This window comes from Dreissena polymorpha, chromosome 2 (assembly GCF_020536995.1).
Source record: "Dreissena polymorpha isolate Duluth1 chromosome 2, UMN_Dpol_1.0, whole genome shotgun sequence".
NCBI classification, from domain to species: Eukaryota; Metazoa; Mollusca; class Bivalvia; order Myida; family Dreissenidae; genus Dreissena; species Dreissena polymorpha.
This window is the reverse complement of record NC_068356.1, coordinates 111,910,078-111,937,988: the sequence shown is the minus strand read 5'-3', so window position 1 is coordinate 111,937,988 and position 27,911 is coordinate 111,910,078. Positions and strand designations below refer to the sequence as shown.

General features: G+C 35.8%; 1 protein-coding gene across 5 annotated transcripts in view; it reads right to left on the bottom strand.

Moving 5' to 3' along the window:
• Positions 1 to 294: 294 nt before the first annotated feature.
• LOC127868522 (ribonuclease Z, mitochondrial-like) overlaps positions 295 to 27,911 on the bottom strand; it is a 41,055-nt gene continuing 13,438 nt past the window's right edge. The window contains exons 6-21 of one of the 5 annotated variants that reach the window (XM_052410364.1): positions 25,989 to 26,049; positions 22,141 to 23,270; positions 21,859 to 21,917; positions 20,700 to 20,760; positions 20,210 to 20,264; positions 18,971 to 19,130; positions 15,292 to 15,519; positions 14,292 to 14,473; positions 13,773 to 13,875; positions 12,912 to 13,053; positions 11,148 to 11,293; positions 10,633 to 10,720; positions 2,831 to 2,957; positions 2,204 to 2,282; positions 1,300 to 1,444; positions 295 to 799 (exon numbers count right to left, since the gene is read on the bottom strand). In XM_052410364.1, coding sequence (XP_052266324.1) covers positions 542 to 799; positions 1,300 to 1,444; positions 2,204 to 2,282; positions 2,831 to 2,957; positions 10,633 to 10,720; positions 11,148 to 11,293; positions 12,912 to 13,053; positions 13,773 to 13,875; positions 14,292 to 14,473; positions 15,292 to 15,519; positions 18,971 to 19,130; positions 20,210 to 20,264; positions 20,700 to 20,760; positions 21,859 to 21,917; positions 22,141 to 23,270; positions 25,989 to 26,049 — 3,024 coding nt within the window. In that variant the 3' untranslated portion in view covers positions 295 to 541. Of the gene's footprint in view, positions 800 to 1,299; positions 1,445 to 2,203; positions 2,283 to 2,830; positions 2,958 to 6,967; positions 7,067 to 9,088; positions 10,194 to 10,632; positions 10,721 to 11,147; positions 11,294 to 12,911; positions 13,054 to 13,772; positions 13,876 to 14,291; positions 14,474 to 15,291; positions 15,520 to 18,970; positions 19,131 to 20,209; positions 20,265 to 20,699; positions 20,761 to 21,858; positions 21,918 to 22,140; positions 23,271 to 25,988; positions 26,050 to 27,911 lie in introns of those variants that run through there. The other 4 variants (XR_008044160.1, XR_008044161.1, XM_052410366.1 and 1 more) reach the window with 4 other exon arrangements.

Here is a 27,911-nt window from a genome sequence, read left to right as displayed (position 1 = left end):
GCATCTGTTGACCCGTGTCTTATTTGTTATTGTTGTTGTTGTTTTCTATTTGGTACCCAAAAACAAATGGCATTACATTTATTTCTCTCAAATTGAAATAATTCTGAAAGAATTAATGAAAAAATATCTTCTAAATACTATCTCTGAAAATCGTTTTGTTTAATAGGTATACACGCCTAATGCGATTCTTTCAAAATGAGCGTACAGGTAGCGTTAACTAGCATCATACCAATTATTATGTAAAATTAAACGAAAATAAAGAAATATGCATCAGACTAAAAAAAACTGCGTGCGTATTCCGGTCATTTATATTTTTTAATTGAAACTCGTTGCATGTCAACCGCTGCACACACAACAAATCTGAAGTCGTGGTTGATTGCAAAAAATAAATTTAAATAAATGATGAACAAAGTTAAATATTTTCTTTTCGATCGATTCAGTACTTTTAAGCTTTTTTTTCAACCACAGCATACGTATACAGATGCAAATCAGCCGCCAGTTAAAAAATACAAATTCTTAACAAACGCATAAGCGAAGTAATTTATCCGCCGCTATTTTGTTTATCTTCCAAGTTTTCTAGCCGCTGTTTAAGTTTGCTTTTCTTCCAATTATCCGAATCTCTTGACGACCGGAAGTCGTCATTGTTGCCTATGCCTTGACTAAATACGGGCATTTTCCTCACGCGCCCAATTCTATCGTTCTCTTTCGTTTCTAAATTGATTAATGACACGCCGGGGCCATAGATACTTTCAAAGACTGGTGTCATGTGGTACAGGAGATGAAGTTGATTGGGCCGAACCTGGAATAAATAGATGGCATAGAAGCAACAAGCGTTTTCACAAATCTTTTTCTGAACTTTGATCCGTAGTTTTTATCTAATCGTTGAAACTGAATGGTGACATTATCTTGCTGACAAAAAAATGATAGTACGGTTTTTCAGAATCGAGTGAAGTTATAACGAGTTAATTTTAAAAATATGTAACGATAATTTCAAAATGTAACTGGTAAAATCTAAACAATTATTTATTTACCAAACGTGTATTATAGTTCTTATGTCGAAAACTGGAGATTGGAAGTTACTGTATAATCCGCGAATAAACAAACGGACTAATGCTTATACAATTGAAATTCCCCTTGCATATAAAATAAACACCAACAGATGAAACAAAACAGAACCAAGTTCCAGGAAACAAATTAAAACAGCTGTAGTTCAGAGTTTTCACTGCTATCAGAAAGACGATGTAATATAAAAAGAAATCGTATCCTTCTAATGGAATCAACAGTGCACAAAATCGCTACCTGCATCATGTCGAACGCATAACCGACATCCCTGGTGAAACTTTCGTTCAGTAGAGGCATGTTTGTCATCTTGCCACTAAAGTGGGTCAGCAGCGTGTACTTGGCATTCATCGCTTTACCGACTTGAATGGCCTCGGTCACGGTGCTGAATATGTGGAATAAGTTTTATGAGCCTTGTTTTGTGAAAAATTGGCTTTATAGATATGCTTTAAGCGTCGTCCGAGATTAGCCTCTACAGTCTGCACAGGCTATTCAGGAACGACACTTTCTGCTTTTATGGAATTCACCATTTAAAGGAAGTCTCTTCTTAGTGAAATTTCAGTAAGGGCGGAAATTGTTCCCCATGTTTAGCCTGTGCACACTGAACAGGCTTATCTTCGGCAACACTTTACACACACCTTTTAAACCCCCTTTTCCTCGAGTGCAGCTCATATTATAAAGTTAAAGACACCCTATTGTTTAAAGAATTGTTTTTAAGGTTTGAATGAGTATGGCAGGAATGGGTGACACAAAATGAAGATCAACCAAAATAACTATGCTCATAAAATACGATGAAATTTTTTCTGTGCGTAGTTCGCAAAAACAATGTCGTAAATAAGTTATGCCCTTTTGATTATTAGTTCAAATAAGACTAGTGTAGACTGCTTAATTAGTTTGTCCACAGAAATACGTCATATATGGATTAATGATGTTAACGGCGACCCGACACAATCCACTCAATGTTAAATATTCTAAAAGCTTTTGCAATCTATATAATATCAATATGGCAATTGACATGCAAGGCATTGCATTATTTGAGAGGACAACACATTTATTAAATGAAGACCTTAAATTTGAAAGTCTAACGCCGGTGAAGCCGTACGATTCATAAGTCACCAGACATCACGTGGGAATACTGCATTACCTATGAAAGTTGTCTCTCGCTAATTCCTGCTCGGCCGGAAGGTTTGTGGCTTCGTGTATCAATATATCACAGTCTTTCCCTGCAATATTCCACCAGACGTGGTTGTATAAATGAAATTAATTAATAAGCATACATGGTTCCGTGCAATGAAATTATGGAATCAGACAACAGTTTAAATTAGGAAGTAAGACATCCATTACAATATTCATGATTTTATATTACCTCCGCTACGTTTTTACGATTAGTTTCATTTAAATATCCATGCGGATGATGGGTATGCGGACGGACATAGTAGTCACTATAGGCCTCCCGAATTACTATAGATTAATAGAAGTTGTAACTCAAATACTCATACTTACAACTTTTATTATGAAATATTGGTTTTCTTATTTCAATTTCCGTGTAGGCCGTCTGATGCTTTTTCATTTTATATTACAATAAATGTTCACAAAATACTGACGATAATTGTATCCAAAGGATAATTCATTTTGTCTGTTTAAACAACAAACAGTTGCACGGCACATATTCCAAAACGTAAATATCCATTTAAAACAAATATGCTTGTTATATATGTAAGTTATTACCTTCATGACAAATTCAAAAGTTCTACTAGAAACTGACACTAACCATATTTATTGAAGCCACCATGATAAAGCGGAGTCGTATCTCCTGAATAGACTAGCTTCCACCCATCATTATGCACTAAGACGAGGCCGTTTGAGTCGTTAATGTGATGTACTTCAATGCTTATGTACTGAAATAGTAACAGGGGTGGAGTCACGTAGATTACGCCAATATGCTCAATAAGGAGACCGCTTGAGTTTTTAGTGTGATGGACTGCTACAAACATATACTGATATAGTTACAGAGGTGGAGCTATATAGAGCTGTCAACATGCGCTATAACGAGGCTGCAACAGTTTTAAGTGTGGTAGACTGCTACGCAAATGCACTGTTGCACTGAAATTGTAATTGCGATGGAGTTTTGTAGAGATAAATATGCTTGATTACGAGGCTTCTTGAGTTTTAAGTGTGATAGACTTCTACAGACATTCAGTGAGATATTAAAAGAAGTTAGAGACACGAAGATAAGTCGATATGCATAATTACGAGGCCACTTAGTTTTTAGTGTGACTGTCTTCTACGGAAATGCATTGAACAAGTAACAGGGAATTAATTACGTAGAGCTATGTTAATGTTCCATGACAAGGCCGCTGGAGTTGTTAGCGTTAAAGACTGCTCCGGATTTGTACTGAAATACTAACACGGGCGTATTAATGTTAGCCATATTGACGAAGTATTACGAGGCAGCTAGAAATCTAAGTGTGATGGAATTCAACGAACATGCATTGATAGAGAATAATATGTTAGCGTCACAGTATACTTAAATTTATACGAAGAGTTGACGAAAGGTTAATACAAGCTGAGCAAGCCTTTTTAGTTTTGTTTGCTTCCATGACCGGTTGAAAATCTGCAAGCAACATACACTACTGGTATACATTTATTCATCGCCATCCTGGTTTTTCATTTTAAAACAATTGATGTAAGCAGGCAACGCTTACATTAAATGAATATTGTCGGAATATCGGATACCTATCTCACTAAGAATATAATTTCATGATTAAAATTCCCTGTACAAAACTTATGATTTTTGACAAAATATACAAATTCGAAAACAAATAAACAAGAGGGCCTGAAAGGCCCAGAGTCGCTCACATGAGATAAAAAGAAATGACCTGTTCTTTGCAGTCCAAGATATCAATGGAGCAAATGTTCTAACCAAGTTTCATGAAGAATGAACAACAAATGGCCCCCTTGCGGCCATATTTTTTAAACTGACCTTAACCATCTTTGAACTCTTCCAAGATATGTCAAAACTTCGTGAAGATTGGGCAAAAAATGTGTCTTCTAGACTGTCCACATGTTTTCACTATATACATATAAAGACAAGGGACGAAATTGTCACAAAACAAGGTTTTCATTGTGAAAAAAAGTCTGATAAAGGGAGACACCTCAAACTGAACTTTTGAACTGAACAAACAAAATTAAGTCCCTTTGTTTCATAATAAATCTATTTTTAGTCGTGGCGACTTTGACCTTGGAGATAGTGATGCGATTCTTTCGTGCGACTCACCGTCCAATGATGGTGACCAAATGTGCCAAATGATTTTTAATCTCACAATGATTGAAAAAGTTATTCAATCGAAAATACGAAATTTTTCGAAATTTAACGAAAATAACTCATTTTTATTCCAAGACCTCGGAAAATGAAGAACAATGACAGAGAACTAAGAACAGGTATAAGCCAAGTCTAAAGAATCTAAGTATCGTTACAAAAATGAACAAAATACAGCAAATACCTTAATGAATGTAAAAAGAAGTTCACAATCTGTAAAAAAAAAACTGATATAAATAATAGTTACTGTAAGTCTAGAAGTTGCTTCAAAAATCTAGTTTAGAAAATAGGTCTAACTTAATCAAAAGAACACAATTTATGGAGATAAGAAAACTTCAGTGAATCAAATGTAAAAATAAGAAGAATTTACTAAAGTTATTGAAACAGCTCCATGAGATAGACATGCATGCCAAATATCAAGTTGCTATGTTCAATATTGAATAAATTATATCCCTTTAAAGCTTATTACTTCCCTTGGATTTGTATTTTTGACCTTAGACCTTGAAGGATGACCTTGACCTTGACCTTTTACCACCATGTGTTTGTCAGAAACACAATGCCGCCTACTGCGCCGCTTTTATTTATTTAACAAAATATATAATTTGGCAGGTCAGATTATTATGTCCATTTAAAGCTTATTACTTCCATCGGATTTGTTTTTTCGACCCCGTGACCTAGTTTTTGACCCGGCATGACCAATATTCGAACTTGACCTAGATATTGTATAGATACAACTTCTGACCAAGTTTCGTAAAGATCGGATGAAAACTATTTAAATTAGAGAGCGGACACGAAAAGTGTGACAGACTGACAGACTAACAGACAGACAGAGAGACTGACGGACAGTGCGAAAACTATATACCCCCTTTTCTTCGAAAGGGGGCATAAAAATAACATGGTGATTTATAGTCATACACAACTTATGGTAAGAAGACCATAAGATAATAGAGTTTCGACTTTTATATACCAATTACGGCAGTTAGTTATGTTTGTCCAAAGAAGGGTTGTTTATATACTCGAATAAACCATATCGGCGGGGAAAAATACCGCAGCATTCTTTACCTTAAAATAATGGTACACATTGTGTAAGTTTAAAACGGCAGCCATCTTTGTTTTTGGTCTTTTGTTTCAGTGAAACAAGAACATAAGTGTGAATGAATCATTCTGTGTTCTACTTGATTTTGTTACATTATGAATGATAATTAAATTTGAATCGATCAAAATCTCGATTTGTGTTTTTTTACTCTGCTTTGGCATAATGACTATGTTTCATGACCGGAAAAGTCGCACATTATTTTGATATTACTACGCAATGTTCGATTAGGTAAATTTAATATGTTTTAGGCCCAATATTGCTATTATTTTCAATGTTCAACAACGATATTTATTTATAGTGTAGGATAACTAGAGTACTATGTAAGTGTCTATGCAAACTTGAGTTTACCCGACTCGTCTCAGAAAGGCTTACGCGGCTTGACAAGCCTCGATGTGTAAACATTTCTTCAACAAGTCGGATCAGTTCAAATTATTAAATTTTGACAAGAATTTAAATATTAAGAATGGATGTATACTTGCCTGACAGATATATACATATTATTCCCGATTAAACATCAACAATCCGCTAAAAATAGCCAGAACGTGATCTCTCGCATTATCACGTGATCAAAACACCTTTTATATACCATGTATAAACCCCGTTCGTCAGTTTCATTTAGGCAAATCATCACCGAAAATACGTATTTGTGAAGTGGGTGAAAGTATGTCAGGCAAGTATAAATCCATTCTTCTTAAAATTCAAATTCTTGTCCTAATTTAAACATTTTACTTCATGATTCATACTTGTCTGACAGAAATATACATAAGGATAGATTACCAAGCAATACTAACGAAGGTTGCGATTGTATTTTCGGTTGTATATCCTCATTATCTGTTTCGTCTTCTAAATTCTTCTTAGAAGACTTTAAAGTATCTACTGGATACGTTCTTCATTACAACAAATGAAGTATTTACACCAAATAAATTTACCTACTTGGTAACAATACAAATATATGAATTTCAGTAAAATTTCATGTCTTTCCAACACAGTACGTCAGAAATAAACTGTTTCCTCGATTTATTTCTTGGGGACTTTATTGCATCATTTTTTTAAAGGATTTATTTATCCCATTATAACATAACAATCATTATAACACTGATGCATTAACTTCTCTGAGTTAAAATGTCTTAAATGTGCTTTCTCTATACCAATCTGCTGCCTCCAGAATGGAATTCATAGAAGCACAATTAAACAGTGCCCACGAAGGGCCAATATCTCTAGTTGAATGGGGTTTAACTTTCATACTTTTATCTTCATAAGCCAGGCGTATGGCCTTGACAATCCAGGAACTAAGAGTTCGTTTCGACACCTTCGAGGACTGTTGATGCTAAAAATCAATGCTGTTTCATTCTTATTGTCTTTAACACGAAAAGGTTCTGTTTTCCTTAAATACCATGTTATTGCCCGCTTTGGATCAAGTAACATATTATATTTAAAACATTGCACAAAAATCTTTGGAGCTAGATGTAAAGGTCAATCTTGTTTAGCCAAACCTTGACGTAAGAAAGTTATGTCCTGCTTCTGAACTGTAACTGCACCTTCTCCCAATTTATATGCTTGTCGGTCTCCGGCACTGCGATAAGTCGTGATTTCTACAAGCAAAATTGTCTTGTAAGTAACATAGTGTTTTTTAAGCCATCGGCTCAAATGGATATTTTTGTAAAGCTTCAAGAACAACGTGGATGTCACATTCTGGAGCTAGTCTACATACAGGAGGACGCTCTTTAATACACCCTTTAATATTCCTATTATATGTGGATGTTGCCCTATGGGTCTTTCTCCCACAGGTGGTAAAATTGCCGACAACATTGACCTTTAATCAGAAATTGTACGATATTGCAATCCATCATGAAATAAATCTACTAAATAGTCAGCACTGTGGGTTATAGTTGCGGCAAATGGATTAATTTTCCTTTGTGCACAACAGCTTCTTTATCGTTTATACTTGGTATTGTTATCAACTTGTGTGCCTGACTGCAAACTGGATCTAAGCAATTGTCTAGCTTTTTCTGAAAACCCTGTTGTTGCAAGGTGTCTGTCGATAACAACCATGCCACTAATTGGAACACCCCTGGATTCGGATGAAGAATTTGAGATTGAGGTTGTGTCACAACAGGTTGGAATTTTCTGGTAATTTTATTGGATTAGCTATGGCTAGTTGTAATAACTTTGGATAACAATGACATCTGGGCAAAAATGGGGCTATTATAATTAGTGTGCAATGGAATTTTTGTATATACTGTAGCATTCTCGGAATAAAGTAAATCGGATGAAATGCATAGGCGAACATTCCTTCCCATGAAATTGTCAACGCATCCAATGCCAAAGCTGTTGGATGAGAAATCCATGAACCAAATAGCTGTCTGTTTGGTCAGATGTGATGCAAACTGGTCTACAAACGGAAACCCCCAAATTTGAAAAAGTTTATGTCCCACGTATTTGTTCAAAGTCCACCCTGTTGGTTGAATTTGAAATTTTGATAACTGATCGTGTAGAACATTCAGTTTACCTACAATGTGTGCTACTTTGATTTGAATATTTTCTCTTATTTCTAATGCCAAATTGTCCATGTTGATCGAGTTTCCCCTTGTTTGTTCAGATATTGAACTACTGTTGCATAGTCTGATCGAATTAGAACGACCTGATTTCTCAATTGTGGAAGAAATAAGACATTGCTCGAAAATCTGCTTCCATTTCTAGGAAATGTCTCTGTTACTCTAACGGGGACCAACGATCTTTTGTTATCAAATTCCCAAAACAAGCTCCCAAAGCATATGTGCTTGCATCTGTTTGCAACGTCTTTGTTATCACTGGTGATTTAAAAGACCTGCCCCTTGAAATATTGGTTGGGAGTAACCATCAATTCAGATGTGAAACTAAATGGCATCGTAAAGGGATCTGATATGTTAGATCTTTGTAACATGGTTTCCAAAAGAACAATAGATACAGTTGGATTGGCCTCATATAAATGCGTGCAAACTGAATTATTTCTACACACGACGCAAACAGGCCTAGGAGATGTAGATAATCTTTGGCAGCTGACAATTCTTTGGAAAGGTTGTTCTTTACTGCGATTATAATTTTGTTTTTCCTTTCCTGTGTAGGGTACACCATGCCTTGTTTGAGATCTAACACACTGCCTATATAGGTAATTTTTTGTTTTGGTTCCAATTTAGATTTTTTTTATTACCGGTATATAACCCAAATTTACAAGGTTATTTATTAATTTCTCTCGATCCTAGAGAATGCCTAACCTGGTTGCATTACCGGTCTCATTCCCCCGTTTTCTTGGGAACAAGTAAAAATGTTTTGTATAAACCTTGATTCAGGTTTTGATATACTGGTTCTTTGCCTCTTGTTTAACAAAGAGTTGCATAATCTCCTGTTGCAGAATAGACATATTGTTTCGAGATAATTTTGTTTGAATAATGCCGTTGAATTTTGGAATGTTTTGAAACTCCATTTTGTAACCGTCTCGAATGATTGATAAAAGCCATTACTATGTTGTTATCTGTTCCCAGTTGTTTACAAAATTCTTTAGCCTGCTCCCTACCGGTATCTCGGGATTGACCAAAATCATGTCATTTTTTTATATTTATTTTGAAAATTGTTACCTTCTGTAGAGTGGGTTCCATTGAGGTCTTTGGAAACCGTGGGTAAGACGCAGTTGCTGTAGCCGGCTTGTACTGCTGCTTAACAGAACCACCGTAGATGTTGAAGAAACAGTATGTCTGATTCCTTTCATATGAAAACCGTGCACGTTTTCACGGATGTTCATGTATGGATAATGACCTACGCTTTCCCCTCCTATCAACCTCGGGCAAAAGGTCTACAATTTCCTAGGGCTTGTTGCATGTACAAATTCACAATAATACCCATCCTAGCTGCATGCTGCCCTTGGAATGCCAACTTCTAAATATTACACAATGGCTGTGACACTAAATGTTGTGACTTCACTGTGGCTTTAGAACCAAATCTCTTAAGCAACAGACTGCTGACAATTGTATCTAGGCTAGGCACACTCAACATTTCCTTTGCCACTGGGAATGAAGTGCGTTAAGCATCTTTGAAAGCCGAAATACACACGGGTATTTTCAGCTAGGCACGACTCTTTCAAGACGTCACACTGAGCTTTGTCTAGAGAAATGCCTTCTTTACATTTATCTGATTTTGTTTTTGCGTCTTCGCCAAGCATATCCCGCAACACACTTTGTGTCTGGCTAGAGTACTTTCTAAACCGTGCTTTGTATTCATCACTATCATCACTGCCTTTCAACAACGTATGGCTAGAATTTTCGTCATCGCCCAGAAATTCCTATCTCTCCTGTCTACTAGGTTGCATAGATAAAGTATCATCTCCCTGCACCAAAATCTCTGACTGAATGCTATTTGTTGGTATGCGAACCACTGTATAAGCTCTGGACACCACAGCAACAGTGTTCGAGTAAATTGGTATCTGCCTTGCTATACAAGCAGTATCCAACACAACTGACATCATTTTGTCCAGTTTCGAGTCAAGAGAACAAAACCGCTTGTCCATTTCACTGACATTTCTGCGTAAATTCTATAAATCAGCCTGACTGGCTCTAGGGGTACGAGATTTCCCTTTCTTTGCACTCGAATCGCTTTGTACTGACCGTTCTGACCTGTTATCATCATGTTCTCCACTTGATAATTCAGCTTCTACCCGCATCAAAGCTGTGTTAGCCATAATGAAAACTATTCCCGAAATAAATAAATAAATAAAATAAATCCAATTTCTACATAAACTGTCTTTAAACTAGCATGCTGTTGTTAAAACGACGCCGGAAATAAAACTGGCCAACGGGGTTTACACATGGTATATAAAGGAGGTTTAGATCACGGGATGATGAGAGAGATCACGTTATGGTTATTTTTAGCAGATTGCTGAAGTTTAATCGATAATTATATCTTTATGTATATTTTGTCAGGCAAGTATAAATCATAACGAATACACATAGGACACTTTTTTCCGGCATATTATCTCAAAACATTTTTTTCCGATTTAATGACTTCTCACAAATTCACCGAATATGGCAAGTGTTATGTTTTCTTTGTCGAGACTATTAAGCAGCGTCAAATTGACAAACAATGCTAATGTTCACCAATTACTTTTGTCCAAGTAAGTGTCACTTACCTTATTCAAATTCAGTGCCTTGTGCAATTTGTCGTAGTTAGCATGCCGCCACAGATTAAATGTAGTTTGACTCATATGTGGCACATATCTGAAGTGGTATTGTTGCAAAATATTCATACTGAACAAACAGTAATCAATTTGAAAGGCTCTTATGAATTTTCTAACAAATTCAGAATAAGTGACCACTTATTCTTTCTGCACTGGACAAATATCACGTCATTCACGTTTTTTACAAGAGTTCGGCAATTTATCAGTTGAAAAGACTAACAAGTTTAGTTAACATTGTAGATCTATGAAATAACGACGGTCAGGCCCCTTTTTGTCATGTCTTTTAATTAAAATGCAATTGGCAACGTAAGCATGTGTAACAATTATTGATAACTGTAGCGTTATTCGACCTACATGATGTCTGGGGAGTTGTTTTTGTCATTTTTATTAACTAAAACGTATGATACCAAATTGGCAACATAAGCATATATTACAATTATTGATAACTGTTGCGTTATTAAGCTCACATGATGTCGGGGGAGATGTCCATAATCTGACTGGCGAATACTTTGAGCCACTTCAGCAGCTTGTAAGGCGCGAGGAAAAATACCTTATCCCCACCCCCAGACTTCTGGACTGCCTCTCGGCGGCACTTCATAAGCGTGAATATGCCCTAGACGAATGTGAAAACACTGACACATGTGTTTGAAGATTTGTTTCTTGTTTATGAAGTACCCATAAAAGACACTTTCACAATCAACAAAATATTACAATATTCCAAAAAGCCATCTGAAAATTTCCAACAGGATGAAAAGTTACATCTATTTCATTCCAATAGCGCATTATCTGCAAATGAGCATCGTGACATGACCAGTTGAAAATGGCAAAAATTAAAATAAACAAACAAACTGCTTGAAAGTTTGAAATAGTGTCTAACACTCGATTGGTCATTGTCGGCTCTGGTACTACTAAAAAAGGAACCCAGGGTAATCTTAAGTATATTTAAATGTAACGTGGTTAACTACCAAATCAAATACTCCTTGATGGATAAGCGTGGTATTATTGTAGATGTTTAGAATTTCTAAGTAACACAAAGTAGCGGCTCGGGTACAACTTAAATGCACCCTGGGTACTCTTAAGTATACTTAAATGTAGCGTGTTTTACTACTAAATCGAATACTCCTTGATGGTTGAGCGTGGTATTATTGTAGGTGCTTAGAATTTCTTAAGTCACACACAGTAGTTTACCCACAACACTTATTAGTTTACCTTTTTTAATATATGACACACAGACATACAAGTCGTTAATAAGTCAGTGGCTTTTATTAATACATTACAGAAGTTCTTAGGTGGAACGTATCCCACAGTGGCAAACCATATTTGAAACTAGAATTAACATTTAATCTCTGCATCAACACTTTTTACATAATACCCTTGTTTTTTATATTTATGTTCGCATTTTAGGCATAAAATGTACATTAGCTCATGTACAAACAAGAGATGTGTTTGTCAAAACAAAATGCCCCCTACTGCCTTGCTTTGATTAAAAAAAATATATCCCTTTAAAAAATATGACTTCCCTTGTAAAAATGATCTGAACCTGTGAAATGATAAATAGAAATTATCTCTCTTTAAAGCTTGTTATTTCCCTTGGATTGGTTTTTTTTACCTTTGACCTTGAAGGATGACCTTGACCTTTCACCACTCAAAATGTGCAGCTTCACGAAATACACATGCATGCCAAATATCAAGTTGCTATCTTCAATATTGCAAAAAAATATGGCCAATGTTAAAGTTTTCTGTTAAAATTTTCGGACGGACTGACTGACTGACGGACAGTTCAACTGCTATATGTCAGTCTACCGGAGGCATAAAAACCTGTATATTAATGACGTCCTAACATGTTTAAAACTTAATAGTGCAAAAATGGTTTCCACATTTAAAAAAAATTCTCCAACTTTTGTTTATACAAACTTTATTTTCTTTTCATTTATCAAACACTGCCTTGGTTTGCAACAATTGATTATTTAAATGGTAAGCCTAACGTGCTTTAAGTAAGTTAAGATGATCAAAATCGATCTTTGTGTACAGTAATTAGCTTATATGTTCATTATTTAGCCTGTATTGAAATAGCCACTGAAGTTGAATACCCACATGCATTTGAAATCTATTATGATGAATGTATATTACATGTTGTGCTCTTGTTTTCTTTTTTACAATAATGAAGCTATACTATTTGATGTTCTAAGACACATCTTTAGCGATCAAATAAAAAAAGTTGTTTCACTTACGCCGTGGTGGTCGAAATGAAGGTGCGAGACAAAAACAGCCTTCAGATGGGCAAGTATTCTCAATGTTTCTTCGTGACCAAACATCATCAGCATCTGTCTGTATGTCCCCTCACCGGGGTCCAGTAGCATATACTCATTTTTCCTGAAAATTTTGCTGGGTAAGCTAGTTTATCAGGACTTAACCCTTAACAACTCAGATATGTATTTTGACTGTGTTTAGTACCTTCAAAAATTAAATTTAATTATAGACTTTTCTTACTATATTCAAATTTTAAAGGCTTCATTTCTAACTCTTAGATACTGATGAGCAGCACTCAGCATAAAACCCGAACAGACTGCGAGGTTATCGCAGGCTGTTCTCGTTTCATGCTGTTTGCACATAGCCATTTTCACTTTGCTTCTGAGTGGGAAAGGGTTTAATCATGAACCTATTCAAGAAACTGAAAACTTCCCCACTTCAATCTGAGGCGACTCATGAACAACTGTTGTTTTCAAGCAGGGAGTCAAACCTTCGATATTTGGATATGTTGAAAAGACCTCTGCAAACAGAGCTAGTGGCAAGCCTGACTTTTGTTGCATACTTTAATGAAAAAAAGATCCAACAATTGAATTGGTGTCCACCTAGCGACTGGGAGGTCATTAGTTCCATCCTCACTGTGGGAGCGTTCTTCAGAGCTCCCCCATAGACACCAAGTACTGGTTCTAGTCGCAGGAGATGGACTCGAGAGTGTTTCAATTAAGCCTTATGCTTTCTACGCAATCGAGCTATAATAAATAGCTTTCAACTTATTAAAGTTTTTCATTTGTAAATTGAGGTAAATTGTTTAAGCCAAAAACAATTGTTAATCAACATACACATACCTGATCTCAAGCATAATACCCGAATTATTCCTTATCAAATTAGGTTTGGATGTTCCGGTACCAAGGAACGTTATTTTTGGATACGCTGCTGTGAATATAGGAGCTGCAACATCAAATTTAAACTTTTAATGGTTTTCATTAGAGGTACCAGCATAACACCAATGTTTACCACAAATGTGCCCAAATGTTAAAAACTTGAACTCTCTTTTGATATTTCAGAAAGAAAATGTATTTTTCTAGTTTGTAATTGTATAACAATACAGTGAATTGATTGGTTTTATCATGCTTTTTTTGGTGTGTAATTGGTCAATAAAAAATATCATTATTTCAATAATTTGTTCAGTTGTGTTTTGCAAGTGGACAAATTGGCTTGAATAACTGAAAAGTAAAAAGTCTACACTGATAAATTGGAAACTTCTTGTATAAAAAGCAGGATGGTGCACTAATTAAAACCACTTGTACATGTAATCAAGACAATATATATGTATGGAAATATGATAGTATTCAACAAATGCCTACTGTCTAATTTTCCGCTTGTTAATAAGTCGTGGAACTTTTTTAGCTCCTGTGCAAAGCTTTTTTTTGCGAAGAGAGGCCTATATCTTGTTTGAAACTTTTCTTCCATTCTGCGTACGAGATAGTCAGCTCTCTTGAGATCTGATCTAATGCAATTCTGAGGGTCCAGTTGTGGCACGAACCTCCTAAAATTATAAGCAATAGCGTGATGACAAGCAATGTGGGTGAGTTATATGTGAAGGGTTATATGAACAAGATGAGCCAAAGAGACAAAGACTAGCATACCCCTATGATCACCAGCATTGCAGTACCCTTAACCCTTTCCCACTCAGAAGCAAAAAATGGCTATGTGCAAACAGCATAAAACCAGATCAGCCTGCGAGTAACTTGCAGTCTGTTCAGGTTTTATGCTGTTTGCTGCTCATCACTGTCATCAGTACCTAAGGTTTGGAGATAAAGCCTTAACAACTTGAATCTTGTTAGAAAGGTCTTAAATTTAATATAACTTTCTAAGCAACTACAAATGCATGAAAATATGTTTCTAAGTGGTAAAGGGTTAATATGTGTTTGTGTGTTAAGTTGTATTATTTTGCAGTTGTCTTTATACCCGTAAACAGGAAAGAGGAAGCAAATGTAAAATAAATTGATAGAAATGTCTCTTGTTTATTATTAGATTCATAAAAAATGCAGGTACCATAGTTAAATCCAGTACATCCAGATGTTTAATTAAGTAAAACCTATTGTAAGAATGTAATTACACTCCTTTCTGCTTACTCTGAACAAGAACTTAAACGATTAATAAATTTGAGCTCATTTTGTAATATTATTTCTGAAATAATTTTATGTAATTTATATTAATCAATTTCTAATAATATTTGAAAAACGAAGCATATGTTCACATATTTGTATGCAATGTTTCCTTATTAATCGCTACTAGTTAAATTTAGACTTCTTATGCTTACACATGTGTGTAAATTCCACAACGGAGGTTCTACTAACATACCTATCGTAGCCACGCCTATGTTCCGGCCGCAGCACATACTTCAGACAAAACTCTCCGTATGTCACGGACTCATCAGATCCATCGAAAGAGTGATCCGTATCCATGAATCCACGCGCCAGGGGAAACAACTCAGGATGGACCGCATTGTTGACGGCACTTGCTGCGTGCGCTCCCCTTAGATTTACCATTCCTGAATCCTCGTTCAAAATTAGGTGCTTGCAGGAGAATCTAAAAGGGAAGTCATTCAACCATACAAAATGAAATTTAGAAATAAAATAGCTGTTCAAAGCTTATAAACAAGAATTAACTTAAGTCAATTTTCTGAATTGACTGTGATTTTTTGTTAGATTCAAGTCTCACTTAACCCTGAGTTTGAGGAGGAATATTTGCATATCCTTATAGCTGCGATTTGAAATGGTTTTTGAGCTTACAGACATTCTCAATACTAAGCTCATTTGAAACTCAAGCCTCATTTTCTAAAAGACTCAAAAATTGAGAATGCTCATGATACTGGCCCATGTCTATTCAACATATCTATGTTAGGTAAGCACAATTAAAAAGGCGCTTAGATAATATATCTTACAAACTTCAGATCCGCCAAAGTACTGAGTCAACCTTGCAAGCACGATACATATATAAACGAGAGGACCAGAGGCCCTCTATTGCTCACATGAGACTTAAGGCAACTTAACGGCTCTCAGCAACTTTTGAGATATTTCTGATACAATGTTTTGATACCAAAATATCAACTTGCTTTCCAACTTGTCTAAGATATTATTGGGACAAATCTTCTGACCAAGTTTCATTTATTGAACTTCAAATGTTGCTTTTCAGACTTTTAACAAGGTTTTATTACAGTTAGTCAACCAGTTTAGAATAACCCGGCAAAAAAACGTTAATTCTTTTGACCACAATAATTTCTTTCCGGATTTAGTGTCAATGTGAGAAGTAAAAATAAAGGGTAACATTTATTTTGTATGATAATAAGTTAGGCCAGACGGCATGTGCAGTTTTTTGTCAAAAATAGCTTATTGAAGTTCACACTTCGGAAAATTATAAAACTTATCAACTTACAGACTTTGTATTTCAAAACATTCTCATGGCATTTGTTTTCAATCAGCAAATATTTTTTTGAAAATAATAAAGCCTTCTATATCCATATGCACATGTCAAAACATAACTAATTCAATCAGTTCCGGTTAACTTTTTGCTGCATTTATACCCCCTGTGAGCATAATACAAAAGCTTCCTTGCTAAAACTTTGTTAATTTATTCCTTTACCTAATGTATACCGTAGACACTTATTATTTTGTTTTTATTGGGGCATTATGGAAAATAAAATACAAATTAATCGGAACTGTTGATTATCCGGAACTGGTTGACAAACTGTATAGCCATATAAGGAATAATGCCCAGTCCCCTGGCAGCCATGTTTTTTGACGAACCATAAATGTTTTGACCATGTTTTATAAAGATAGGACCACAAATGTGACTTCTAGAGAGTTAACAAAGTTTTACTAAATTCATACTAAGGAAAAATGACCATCACCCTGGGGGCCATGTTTTTCAACAGACAGGAACTATTTTTGGACTCAGCCCATATATAGAATTTAAATGTAACTTCTAAGGTGTCAACAAGTTTTTACTAAAGCCATTTAAAGAAAAATGCCCCACCCCTTGTGGGCCATATTTCTTAACGAACAATACCCATTTTCTCAAACTTAGCAAAGCTATGATTAGAAAAAATGTTATGACCAAGTTTTATATAGATTGGACCACAAATGTGACTTATAGAGACTTAACAAGGATTTACTAAAACCATATAAGGAAATTCCCCTCATCCTGGCGGCCATGTTTTCCAACTGACGGCAACTATTTTTGGAATCAGCCCAGATGGCACAAATGTTCTGACCAAGTATCATAAAGATTTAACCATAAATGTGACTTCTAGAGAGAAAACAAGGTTTTACTATAGTCATACTAGGAAAAAGCTCTTCCTCCTGGTGGCCATGTTTTTCAACCAACCGGAACGATTTTCTAAATCATCCAAAATTTCATTGAGAAAAATTTTCTTACCAAATTTCATTTGATTGGACTAAAAATATGACTTCACTTCTTTATATTGAATTGCACAACAGTTTGATGTGTGCTGCCTGGATGCAGTAGCGTGTATCCCCGTACATATCTTCAATGTTGTTAGTTTTTCAGCCTTCAGTGGCTGGTAGCAGTACTGTTATTTTTATTATTTTTAGAGCATATTATAAGAATTCAATACTGCTCCAGCAGCTGGAGTTTCACTTTATATTAGAGTGTTGATAAGGTTTTACAATCACCACATAAGAAAAAGTGCCCAGACCCTGGCATCCATGCTTTTCAACCAACCGGAACCATTTTTGAACTCGCCAAAGCTTTTATTGGGACACAAATCTTCTGACCAAGTTTCAAGATCAGACTACAAATGTGGCCTCTCGAGTGTTTCCAAGGCAAGCGTTTAGGGCACACTACAGGCGTGGGACGGACCACGATGGACAAAAGGCAATCTAACAAAAAAACAGTTGATATCCTGGTCCATGACTAACAACATATTTATTAGCTCATGAAACCATCATTCAAAGCAACAAGTGTTTTCATAGATTTACATTTCAAATTGACCCACAAGTATATGCACGAAGCATTTTAATAGTTCCTAATTTCAAAATCACAAAAGCTGTGCTTTAACAGGTTCATTTTCACCCTTGACACGAGGGACCGTATTTTCCAACCAATTCATAGACATGACAAGATGTGTTTGTGAAACACAATGTCCCCCTATATGATGTTTGACCTTGTAGGATAACCTTGACCTTGTGAAGGATGACCTTGACCTTTCACCTATCAAAATGTGCAGCTCCATAAGATGCACATGCATGCCAAATATCAAGTTGCTATCTTCAATATTGCAAAAGTATTTATAAAATAAGCGATTTGAGCGACATATATTTGACCTCTGACCTTGAAGGATGACCTTGACCTTTCACCACTCAAACTATGCAGCTCCATGAGATACACATGCATGCCAAATATCAAGTTGCTATCTTCAATATTGCAAAAGTATTCATAAAATGAGCGATTTTGGCCACATATATTTGACCTCTGACCTTGAAGGATGACCTTGACCTTGACCTTTCACCACTCAAAATGTGCAGCTTCATGAGATACACATGCATGCCAAATATGAAGTTGCTATCTTCAATATAGCAAAAGTTATTGCAAAATGTTAAAGTTTGCACAAACAGACCAACAGACAGACCAACAGACCAACAGACAGGGCAAAAACAATATGTCCCCCACTACTATAGTGGGGGACATAAAAATAAATAATAGAGCTAACCCTGTCCCCCATAAAAAGCAAAGTAAAACTAGCTTTTGCAACCAGCATAAAACCAGAACAGCCTGCTAGTTACTCGCAGTCTGTTCACGTTTTATGTTGTTTGCTGCTCATCACTTTCTAAGGGTTGGAAATGAATCCTTTAAAATTTGAATCTAATAAGAAAGGTCTTTAATTAAACAGAACTTTCTAAGGTACTACAAATGCGTCAAAATACATATCTAAGTGGTAAAGGGTTAAACATTTCGTGTCAAGAAAATTGTTCATTATAGACTGAGGTCTTAGAATTGGTTGGGGAATACCGGCCCAGACCTGCCCATGAACTCCTTGTATTTAGGGTGCTCCATTACGCCCCTAGGGGTCATGTGCACGATAACCTCTGGCCCCTGTGATCTCGGGGACTTCTGGAGGGCTTCAAGCTTGGACGACGACAGCAGGTCTTCAAGATGGCCGACAGAGGGGACCTCTAAAACTGTTTGTAACACTTAAAAATTATTATTTATTTTAAAAATTTCAGATGTTTCCATTTTTATTCCAAGATATTCTCTTTCGCTAAGAAAGTGAGCTACATATGTTTCATGGAATGTTTTAATGATATTGGCCTGATAACACTGCAGTGATGTATAAGAATACTAAAATTATATGTCAAGCGAAGTCCACCAGACAATGATGATTTTAATACTGAATGCAATATGAGCAACGTCATGGCCAGAATATGCCTGTCATAAATTGATCCCAAGGGATGTCACAGTTTTTTGGCTGGTTATTGGACTTGACTTACATTTTATGGGCACAAACCTACCTGGTATGTTCGGTCAAGATTCATTGAATAGTGAATGTCGAAAGATTGATGAAACTGCGAATTTTGCTGTTCTTGCATAAATAGCGGGGGAATTACTCAAAAGGGCCTATTCCAATTTTGCTGTTTATTGAAATTAGCTTCTATAATATGTCAACAAGCATTTGCAGAAAGTTGGGTGTGGACTCCTTCAAAAGTGTGGAAGAACAAAAGTGAAAAAAGAGGAAATTGAGCTCTACTTAAAAACAAAGGGAAATAACTTGTAAGTTTCTGGAGAAAATTGACTAGTTATCAAACTTGGTTTTCATTAATTTTTAACAAACATTTTCAGCAAATTTGGAGGAGATTCTATGAAAACTGAATGACTTAGTTAAAGGAAACTGCGAAGTTTGCATTGTTTGTATAAAATAAGGTCAATAACTCTAGAAATGTCTTGTGCAAATTGGCTGGTTAATAAAATTGGCCAGCATTTGATGTTAACAAACAGTTCCAAAAAATTTGGTGAAGTCTTAATGAAAACTGTACATCTTAGAGAAAGGAAACATAAATAAATGGCAATAACTCTGATGTGTCTGATGGTTTTCGAACTTGGTCTCCATTTCATTTTAAAACTTTTCAGAAGATTCTATGAAATCTGTAGGACTTGAAGAGCGGAAAGCCGCTTGCAAATCTATACACCCTCTAATCTGTTAAGGAAATTCAAATAATACATCCCATAAAGAGACTGTCCCATACAAAGTGATTATTCATACCAACAATTGGCCGCACTTCAATGCAGCTGTCTGAGTACACTTCCTGTGGTGTAACCTAAAAACCAAAGCTAACATGTACCGGGTAACACACAATAACATAGTTCAACATAAATGAAAAACATCATACAGCACAATGTACTTTTTTTTCATTTCTTTAAAACATCTTAAGGTTAAAGGTGCAATTATTGAGTTGAATAGAGATATGATGAGCTGATACTAAAGGTCTTATATAGTTTCTGAGAAATAGCCCTAAAAAGTTTGTGACATACAGACGATTGACAGACTAACGGATGGACAACGCCAAAGCTATATGCCTCCGCCTGTTATGTACAGAGCACAAAATTTGTAACAAGGAATGTGGGTCCACCACAAATTGTCCACACAACAAATTATCAATCAAATCATGTGTAGGCCAATAAAGTTCAACATTACAACAACTGGCAATGTGGTATATGTATAAAGACAGTATAATCAACAGAAACAAACTCACCACCCTTCCATTAGACAATGTGACAGATTTTCCTCTCACTAAATCTCCAACCCACGGACCACTGCAACAAACCAACACATTTAATAAACATGGGGAGAACGAGTTAACATGAACATGATTAATTACGTGAGAAAATATGTGAAACACCAGAACATATTTATTTTCGTTAACTTTTCCATTCAGTGCAATGAGAGATGTTTGATTAAGAGACTTGTTTTCTTTACATGTTATTATCATTTTCAACAAGTGCAACTAGCCAATACTGACGAAGCATATCCCCTGACGATGGATGTCAAATATTCAACCATTTGATTAAAAACAGTTACCACCAGAGTTTGGGTAATTTTTACCACATTGGCAGTTAAAATAACTTTCAAAACAAGAGTGCCAAACTGTCACAAGATACGCCCGTTTTAAGGCTTTGGACAACTTGATAACTTTACCATGACCCATATTTGAACTTGACCTACATATCATCTAGACACAACTTCTGACCAAGTTTGGTGAAGATCGGATGAAAACTACTTCAATTAGAGAGCAGACACCATGCTAAATGCTTGAAATGCACTAAGTGACCCTGTGACCTAGTTTTGACCCGGCATGACCCACATTCGAACTTGACCTAGATATTGTCTAGATACAACTTCTGACCAAGTTTGGTGAAGATCGGATAAAAACTATTTGAATTAAGGAGCGGAAACTGCTGTGGACGCCGCCAGCCCGCCCGCCCATCGGCCCGCCGCCAAGGTGAAACTATAATACATCCCGTTTTTTTTAAAACGGGCGTATAACAACCATTATAAAATTCTGTATACATAACAAAGTGGATAACGATAAAAAATATACATATATTTTGAAAAACAATTATATATAAGTTGTGTGACACCCAGGATTGGCCAATTTTTACCCATGGGGCATGATTTGAAATATTAAGTGAAGACCACAATAAAACTTTACATACAAAGTGTTAAATCTCTAGGCCTTGTGGTTTAAGAGGTCAGAAGATTTCAGCTATTGTGCTTAATACGTTTTTATAACTTTATTGCTTTGCAACTTTACAACTGTTCTGTCACCATGTGCCAGAAATATTCAAATAACAACCTGCAATTTGTACTTATACAACAGGAAATAACAGAAACGTAATGTTGCTTTGATTTACCTTTTCTTTCCAAGGTTAAATACTTTCTGAGCATCAACTTTGTTTCTGGAATGCTTAAGCTGGAAAAAACAATTAAATCATGCTGCAATATATGATAATTAGTGATTGTACTTAAAAGAGAATTGCATTAATTAAATAGGACACTTATACAAATTCAAGATCTTCATTTCAGCCTTAGAATTTATTATTTACTAAAAAATAGAAGCTTAATTTAAAGTAACAACACTAACGTTTAAATGCAGTTAAATTTATTTTAGCTATACGATATAAAAAACTGCATACCTTTACAATATAAGCCATGGCCATTTTCTTGGCATTCTGCAGCTGAAGTATATAGTCTTCAGTGTTATTTTCTACAGTCCCGAGGTCATCTTCCGATAAATGTTCAGACCTGTCACCAATATTATCCCTGCCAGAACTTGCGGGGTCACTTTCAAATAATGAATCAAAATTCATCGAGTCCTGACGATTTTTGATATTTACAACAGGAGCTTTAGGTTTATGCGAGTCAGTTCTTAAATCTCGATTACAAGAATCTATTTCATTTATTTCAAGAATGTCATCGATGTTAAGGCTGCCAGTGCTACCTGTATCAATACGCTTTACCACTTTTCCACTTTTTTCACTTGAGGGGACAGTTTCAAATAATGAATCAAACTCAATAGATTCACGACGAGTGTTGATATTTCCAACAGGAGCATCAGCTTTATGCAAGTCAGATCTTAAATCTGTATCATAAGAATCTGTTTTATTTATATTGAGAATATCGTCGATGTTAAGCCTGCTAAAGCCAACTGTATCTGTCCTTTTAACCGCTGAATCATTATCTTTAAGCTTAGTTTTAAACTCACTTCTGTTTGTGGTAGAAATTGAGGGAACAGTTTCAACTAATAAATCAAACCCTTTAGATTCCCAAAATGTTTTTATCTTTGCAACAGGTGCATTAGGTTTGTGAGAGTCAGATCTTAAATCTTTATCATGAGAATCTGTTTCATTTTTGCTAAGAACATCATCGATATTATGCCTTCTATTGCTAAGTGTATCAGTGCTTTTAACTAATGAATCAATATCTTCAATATTAGTTTTAATCTCATGTCTGTTTTTGGTTAGTTGCTTCTTTAATTCAGTTTTTTCTGACGGGGACACCGAGTCTGTACCCTTAAATATCTTTGCGCTTGTACGTGTTTTCTGTTCATTTGTAGAATTCTTCACATTTGAGTCAATATCACTTGAAACATGTGTTTGTTGGGTTGACAATTGTTTATCACTATACAATTCGTTGCTTTCCGATTGGTCAATACAGCTGGCGTTCAATTGGTCAATACTAGGGTCTGAGGACCTGTCGTAGAGAGCAACGTATTCCACGGTCAGCTGGTCATCTTCATAACGGTCATGTGGCATGCCTCGCCATTCTATAGAAATAAAGTTTAAATTGCTTTAAAGCTGCACATTAGTTCAAAGATCTCTATTCAAGCTTGATTGCATCAAAAGCCCAAGGCGTGTTAAAACAAGAGCACCGCCTTGCGGGTGCAGACCGCTCATCTATTTTCTTTTTAAAGGTGAATGGACTCTCAATTTCAATCACAAAGGAGGGAGGAATGGAGTGAAGAGGGGTGTAAAGTGTGGGGGTGTGGTCATTCATTGCATTATCTTCCAAAAATGCGAAAAATGATGCCAAAAAAAATCGGGGTGGGGGGGATTCTTGGGTGCGATGGTTGGGCGGTATTTCAAAAATAAAATAATAAAAATAAATATTTGTGTTTTTTAACCGTTTAAAAAAATTACTTTGGGGGAGTGGGGTTGGGGGGGATATAGTGTGTGGGTGTGGTGGTCATAAGTGAAATGATCTTAAAAAAAAAAAAAAAAAATTGGGGGGGAGGATTAGGGGGGGGGGGGGGGGGGGATTCGGGGGGAGGGCGTGGGGGATGGTTTGGGTGGAGTCTATTGTGGTATGTCAGGTAAGAGTTGTTTTGTCAAAGTATCAATCATATCTAATCATAAATAAAGAAGTTATGGCAATTTTAGCAAAATTTAATAATTTGACCTTGAGAGTCAAGGTAATTCAAAGGTCAAGGTAAAATTCAACTTGCCAGGTACAGTAATCTCATGATAGCATGAAAGTATTTTAAGTTTTAAAGCAATAGCCTTGATACTTTAGAAGTGAAGTGGATCGAAACAAAAAATTTAACCATATATTCAAAGTTACTAAGTCAAAAAAGGGCCATAATTCCGTAAAAATGACAACCAGAGTTATGCAACATGTCCTTTTACTGTCCCCTTATGATAGTTTGCGAGTGTTCCAAGTATGAAAGCAATATCTATGATACATTAGGGGTAAAGTGGACCAAAACACAAAACTTAACCAAATTTTCAATTTTCTAAGTATAAAGGGCCCATAATTCCGTCCAAATGCCAGTCAGAGTTACATAACTTTGCCTGCACAGTCCCCTTATGATAGTTAATAAGTGTTGCAAGTATGAAAGCAATAACTTTGATACTGTAGGAATTAAGTGGACCTAAACACAAAACTTTACCAAATTTTCAATTTTCTAAGTATAAAGGGCCCATAATTCCGTCCAAATGCCAGTCAGAGTTACATAACTTTGCCTGCACAGTCCCCTTTTGATAGTTAATAAATGTTGCAAGTATGAAAGCAATAGCTTTGATACTGTAGGAATAAAGTGGACCTAAACACAAAACTTAACCAAATTTTCAATTTTCTAAGTATAAAAAGGGCACATAATTCTGTCAAAATGCCAGTCAGAGTTACATAACTTTGCCTGCACAGTCCCCTTATGATAGTTAGTAAGTGTTGCAAGTATGAAAGCAATAGCTTTGATACTAAATGAATAAAATGGACCTAAACACAAAACTTAACCTAAATTTTCAATTTTCTAAGTATAAAAAGGACACATAATTCTGTCAAAATGCACGCCAGAGTTATCTTACTTTGCCTGCCCAGTCCCCTCATGATAGTAAGTAAGTGTACCAAGTTTGAATGCAATAGCATTGATACTTTTTTAGAAAAGTGGACCTAAACGCAAAACTTAACCGGACGCCGACGCAGACGCCGACGCCGACGTGATGACAATAGCTCATAATTTTTTGTCAAAAAATAGATGAGCTAAAAATCGAGTCTATTTCCTGAGTAGATAATTATTCAAATTTGCACCAGAGTTATTAACCAATTTGTGTTTTTTACACTGAAAGTTTTTTGCTCCGAGCTGCGCAGCTGCAGCTTTGAAGCACAGCATTGCCTTCTTTAAAAGCCAAAACCGCCAAGCACCCTTATCGATATTGATCTTTATTTCATCTTGACCAAAATTGTCAGTTTAGAAGTCAGCAAAAACAGCCACTATCAGTGTTTTTTACGCTCTGACTGTTCTTTATTTACTCCATAGACGTTCAATTCTAACTGTGTACTTAACCGGTAGATTTAATCTATGACATTGTTTTTCCTTCAGACTTCCAGAGTGTTAACAAGGCCATACGCAAAAAACTGCCCCATCCCCTGGCGGCCAAATTTTTCAAACAACCAGAACCATTTCTGAACTATGCTGAGATGTCATTAGAACAAATGTTTGGACCAATATTCAGTAAAGTTGGAAAAAAAGTGACTTCTTGAAAGTTCACATGCTTATTAAAAAAATGTGACCAAATTTTTTACCTTGTGTGACCCAGTTTTTAAAACTCAGCAGAAATAGTGTTTAGACAAATGTTCTGACCAAGTTTCATGAAGATTGAACAATCAATGAGGCTAAAAGAGGTTTTGCAAGGTTTACCTTAAAGCCATATGAGGAAAACTGCCCCTTCCCTGAGCCACAATGTTATTCAAAATCAATATTTGTCTATAAATATAATATCTGGAGAAGTTAATAAGCTTTTTCATTAATTCAATCTAGTGACCTAGCTTTTGATGTTAATTGACCCAAAACTTGACATGTCCTTGACAGGAAACAATTTCTAACCAATTTTCATGAAGATTAGACAAGAAATGCTGCCTGTATAGAGCTAACAAAGTAAACGTTGACGAGACATGACGGGCGATGCACCACAGACAAAAGGCGATCACAGATGAGCTTAAAAAGGGAGGTGGAGAAAATATAGATAACAGCCTCCAAGGTGCATACCTATGTTTGATAGCCTCCCCTCGTCCTTGTAGAAATAGTCCATGATGTGCAGAATTGAGTGCTAAATGGTAACCAACAAGAAATATAAAACAATGGCTGTTTGTAAAACACGCATACCCCCCCAAATGGGCCATCAGTTGAAGTGGCAGCCATTGTGTGAATCCGTTTTTACTCACTGTGACCATGACTTTTGACCTAGTGACCTTAAAATCAATAGGGGTTATGAATGAACCTATGAAGTTTCATGACACTAGGCCTAAGCATTCTTGAGTTAACATCCGGAAACCATTTTACTGTTTTGAGTCACAGTGACCTTAACCTTTGACCTAGTGACCTGAAAATCAATAGCGGTCATCTGCCACTGATGATCAATTTACCTATAAAGTTTCATGATCCTAGGCCGAAGCGTTCTTGGGTTATCATCTGGAAACCATTTTACTGTTTCGAGTCACTGTGACCTTGACCTTTGACCTAGTGACCTGAAAATCAATAGGGGTCATCTGCCATTCATGATTAATGTATCTATGAAGTGTCATGATCCTAGGCCTAAGCGTTCTTGAGTTATCATCCAGAAACCATTTTACTGTTTCGAGTCACTGTGACCTTGACCTTTGACCTAGAGACCTGAAAATCAATAGGGGTCATCTGCAAGTCAAGATCAATGTAGATATGAAGATTCATGATCCTAGGCCTAAGCGTTCTTGAGTTATCATCCGCAAACCATTTTGTGGACGGACCAACCGACGGACGGACGGACCGACGGACGGACCGACATGTGCAAAACAATATACCCCCTCTTCGAAGGGGGGCATAAATATAAAAATTAAAACAAATAATATTTCAATAATGTATTGACGTCTCCACTGTTTTACAGTTGTAAAATTTTCCTTTATAACATAAATTAAATTTACATTTAGATTGAAATTTGGCTAAAGTAATTGTTATATTTTAAAGTTACTTTCTATGTGATTCTTTCAATATGATTCAGTATAAGTGCTTGAAAAAAGTTTAACAAGTATAGATATTATCAATGCAGAGAGTATTTTTGCCATGTTAACATCAATTTATATAAAATCAGGAAATAAAAAATAAAAATAAATGATTTTTTTTTCGATGGCCTTGGGCCCCAAGATGCTCACCTGAGACATGAAGCAACTAAACTATTCTGAGAAGGTGGAGTTTAGAACAATACAAGTATTTTATATAAACAAATAATATTAAATCTCATGGCACTTTTTTGTTACCTTGGCTCACATATAAGGAGATAAAATGTTTTAATCAAATTTCAGAATGACTAAACAAAACATTCCAAGAGTAAGAGTTTAAACAAGCCTTTTTTAAATTATCCTTCTGACCTTGTTTTGGCCTCCTACGATAAATGTCATTCTCAGTTAAGGCTTCTTTGTGACAAATGTTCAGACCAAGTTCAGGGAGAGTGGACAATTAATGTGGCCAATAGAGCTTTAACCAGGGCTCACTATAGCCATATAAAGAAAACTGCACCAACCCTTAGCACCATGTTTTTCAACAGACCGGAACCATTTTGAAACACAGCCTTATTATAATAAAAACAAATGTTTTGAACAAGTTTCTTGAAAATTATATTGTAAATGTTATTCTTAGAGTGTTAAAAAGGTTTTACTTCAGTCATATAAGGAAAACTGCCCCATTCCTGGTGTAAATTGTTTTTCAAAAAACCAGAACCATTTTCAAACTCAGCTGAGATATCATTAGAACTATAAATGGGACTTCTAAAACCTTATAAAGTCTTTTCTTTAATTCAACCTAGTGACCTAGTTTTCGACATCACCCAGTTCCAAAATTCAAAAGAACATTGTTTTGACAAATTGTATGACGAATTTTCTTGAAGATCCCACAATAAAGGTGGCCTCAAGAGTGCTTACGAGGTAAATGTTGATGAAG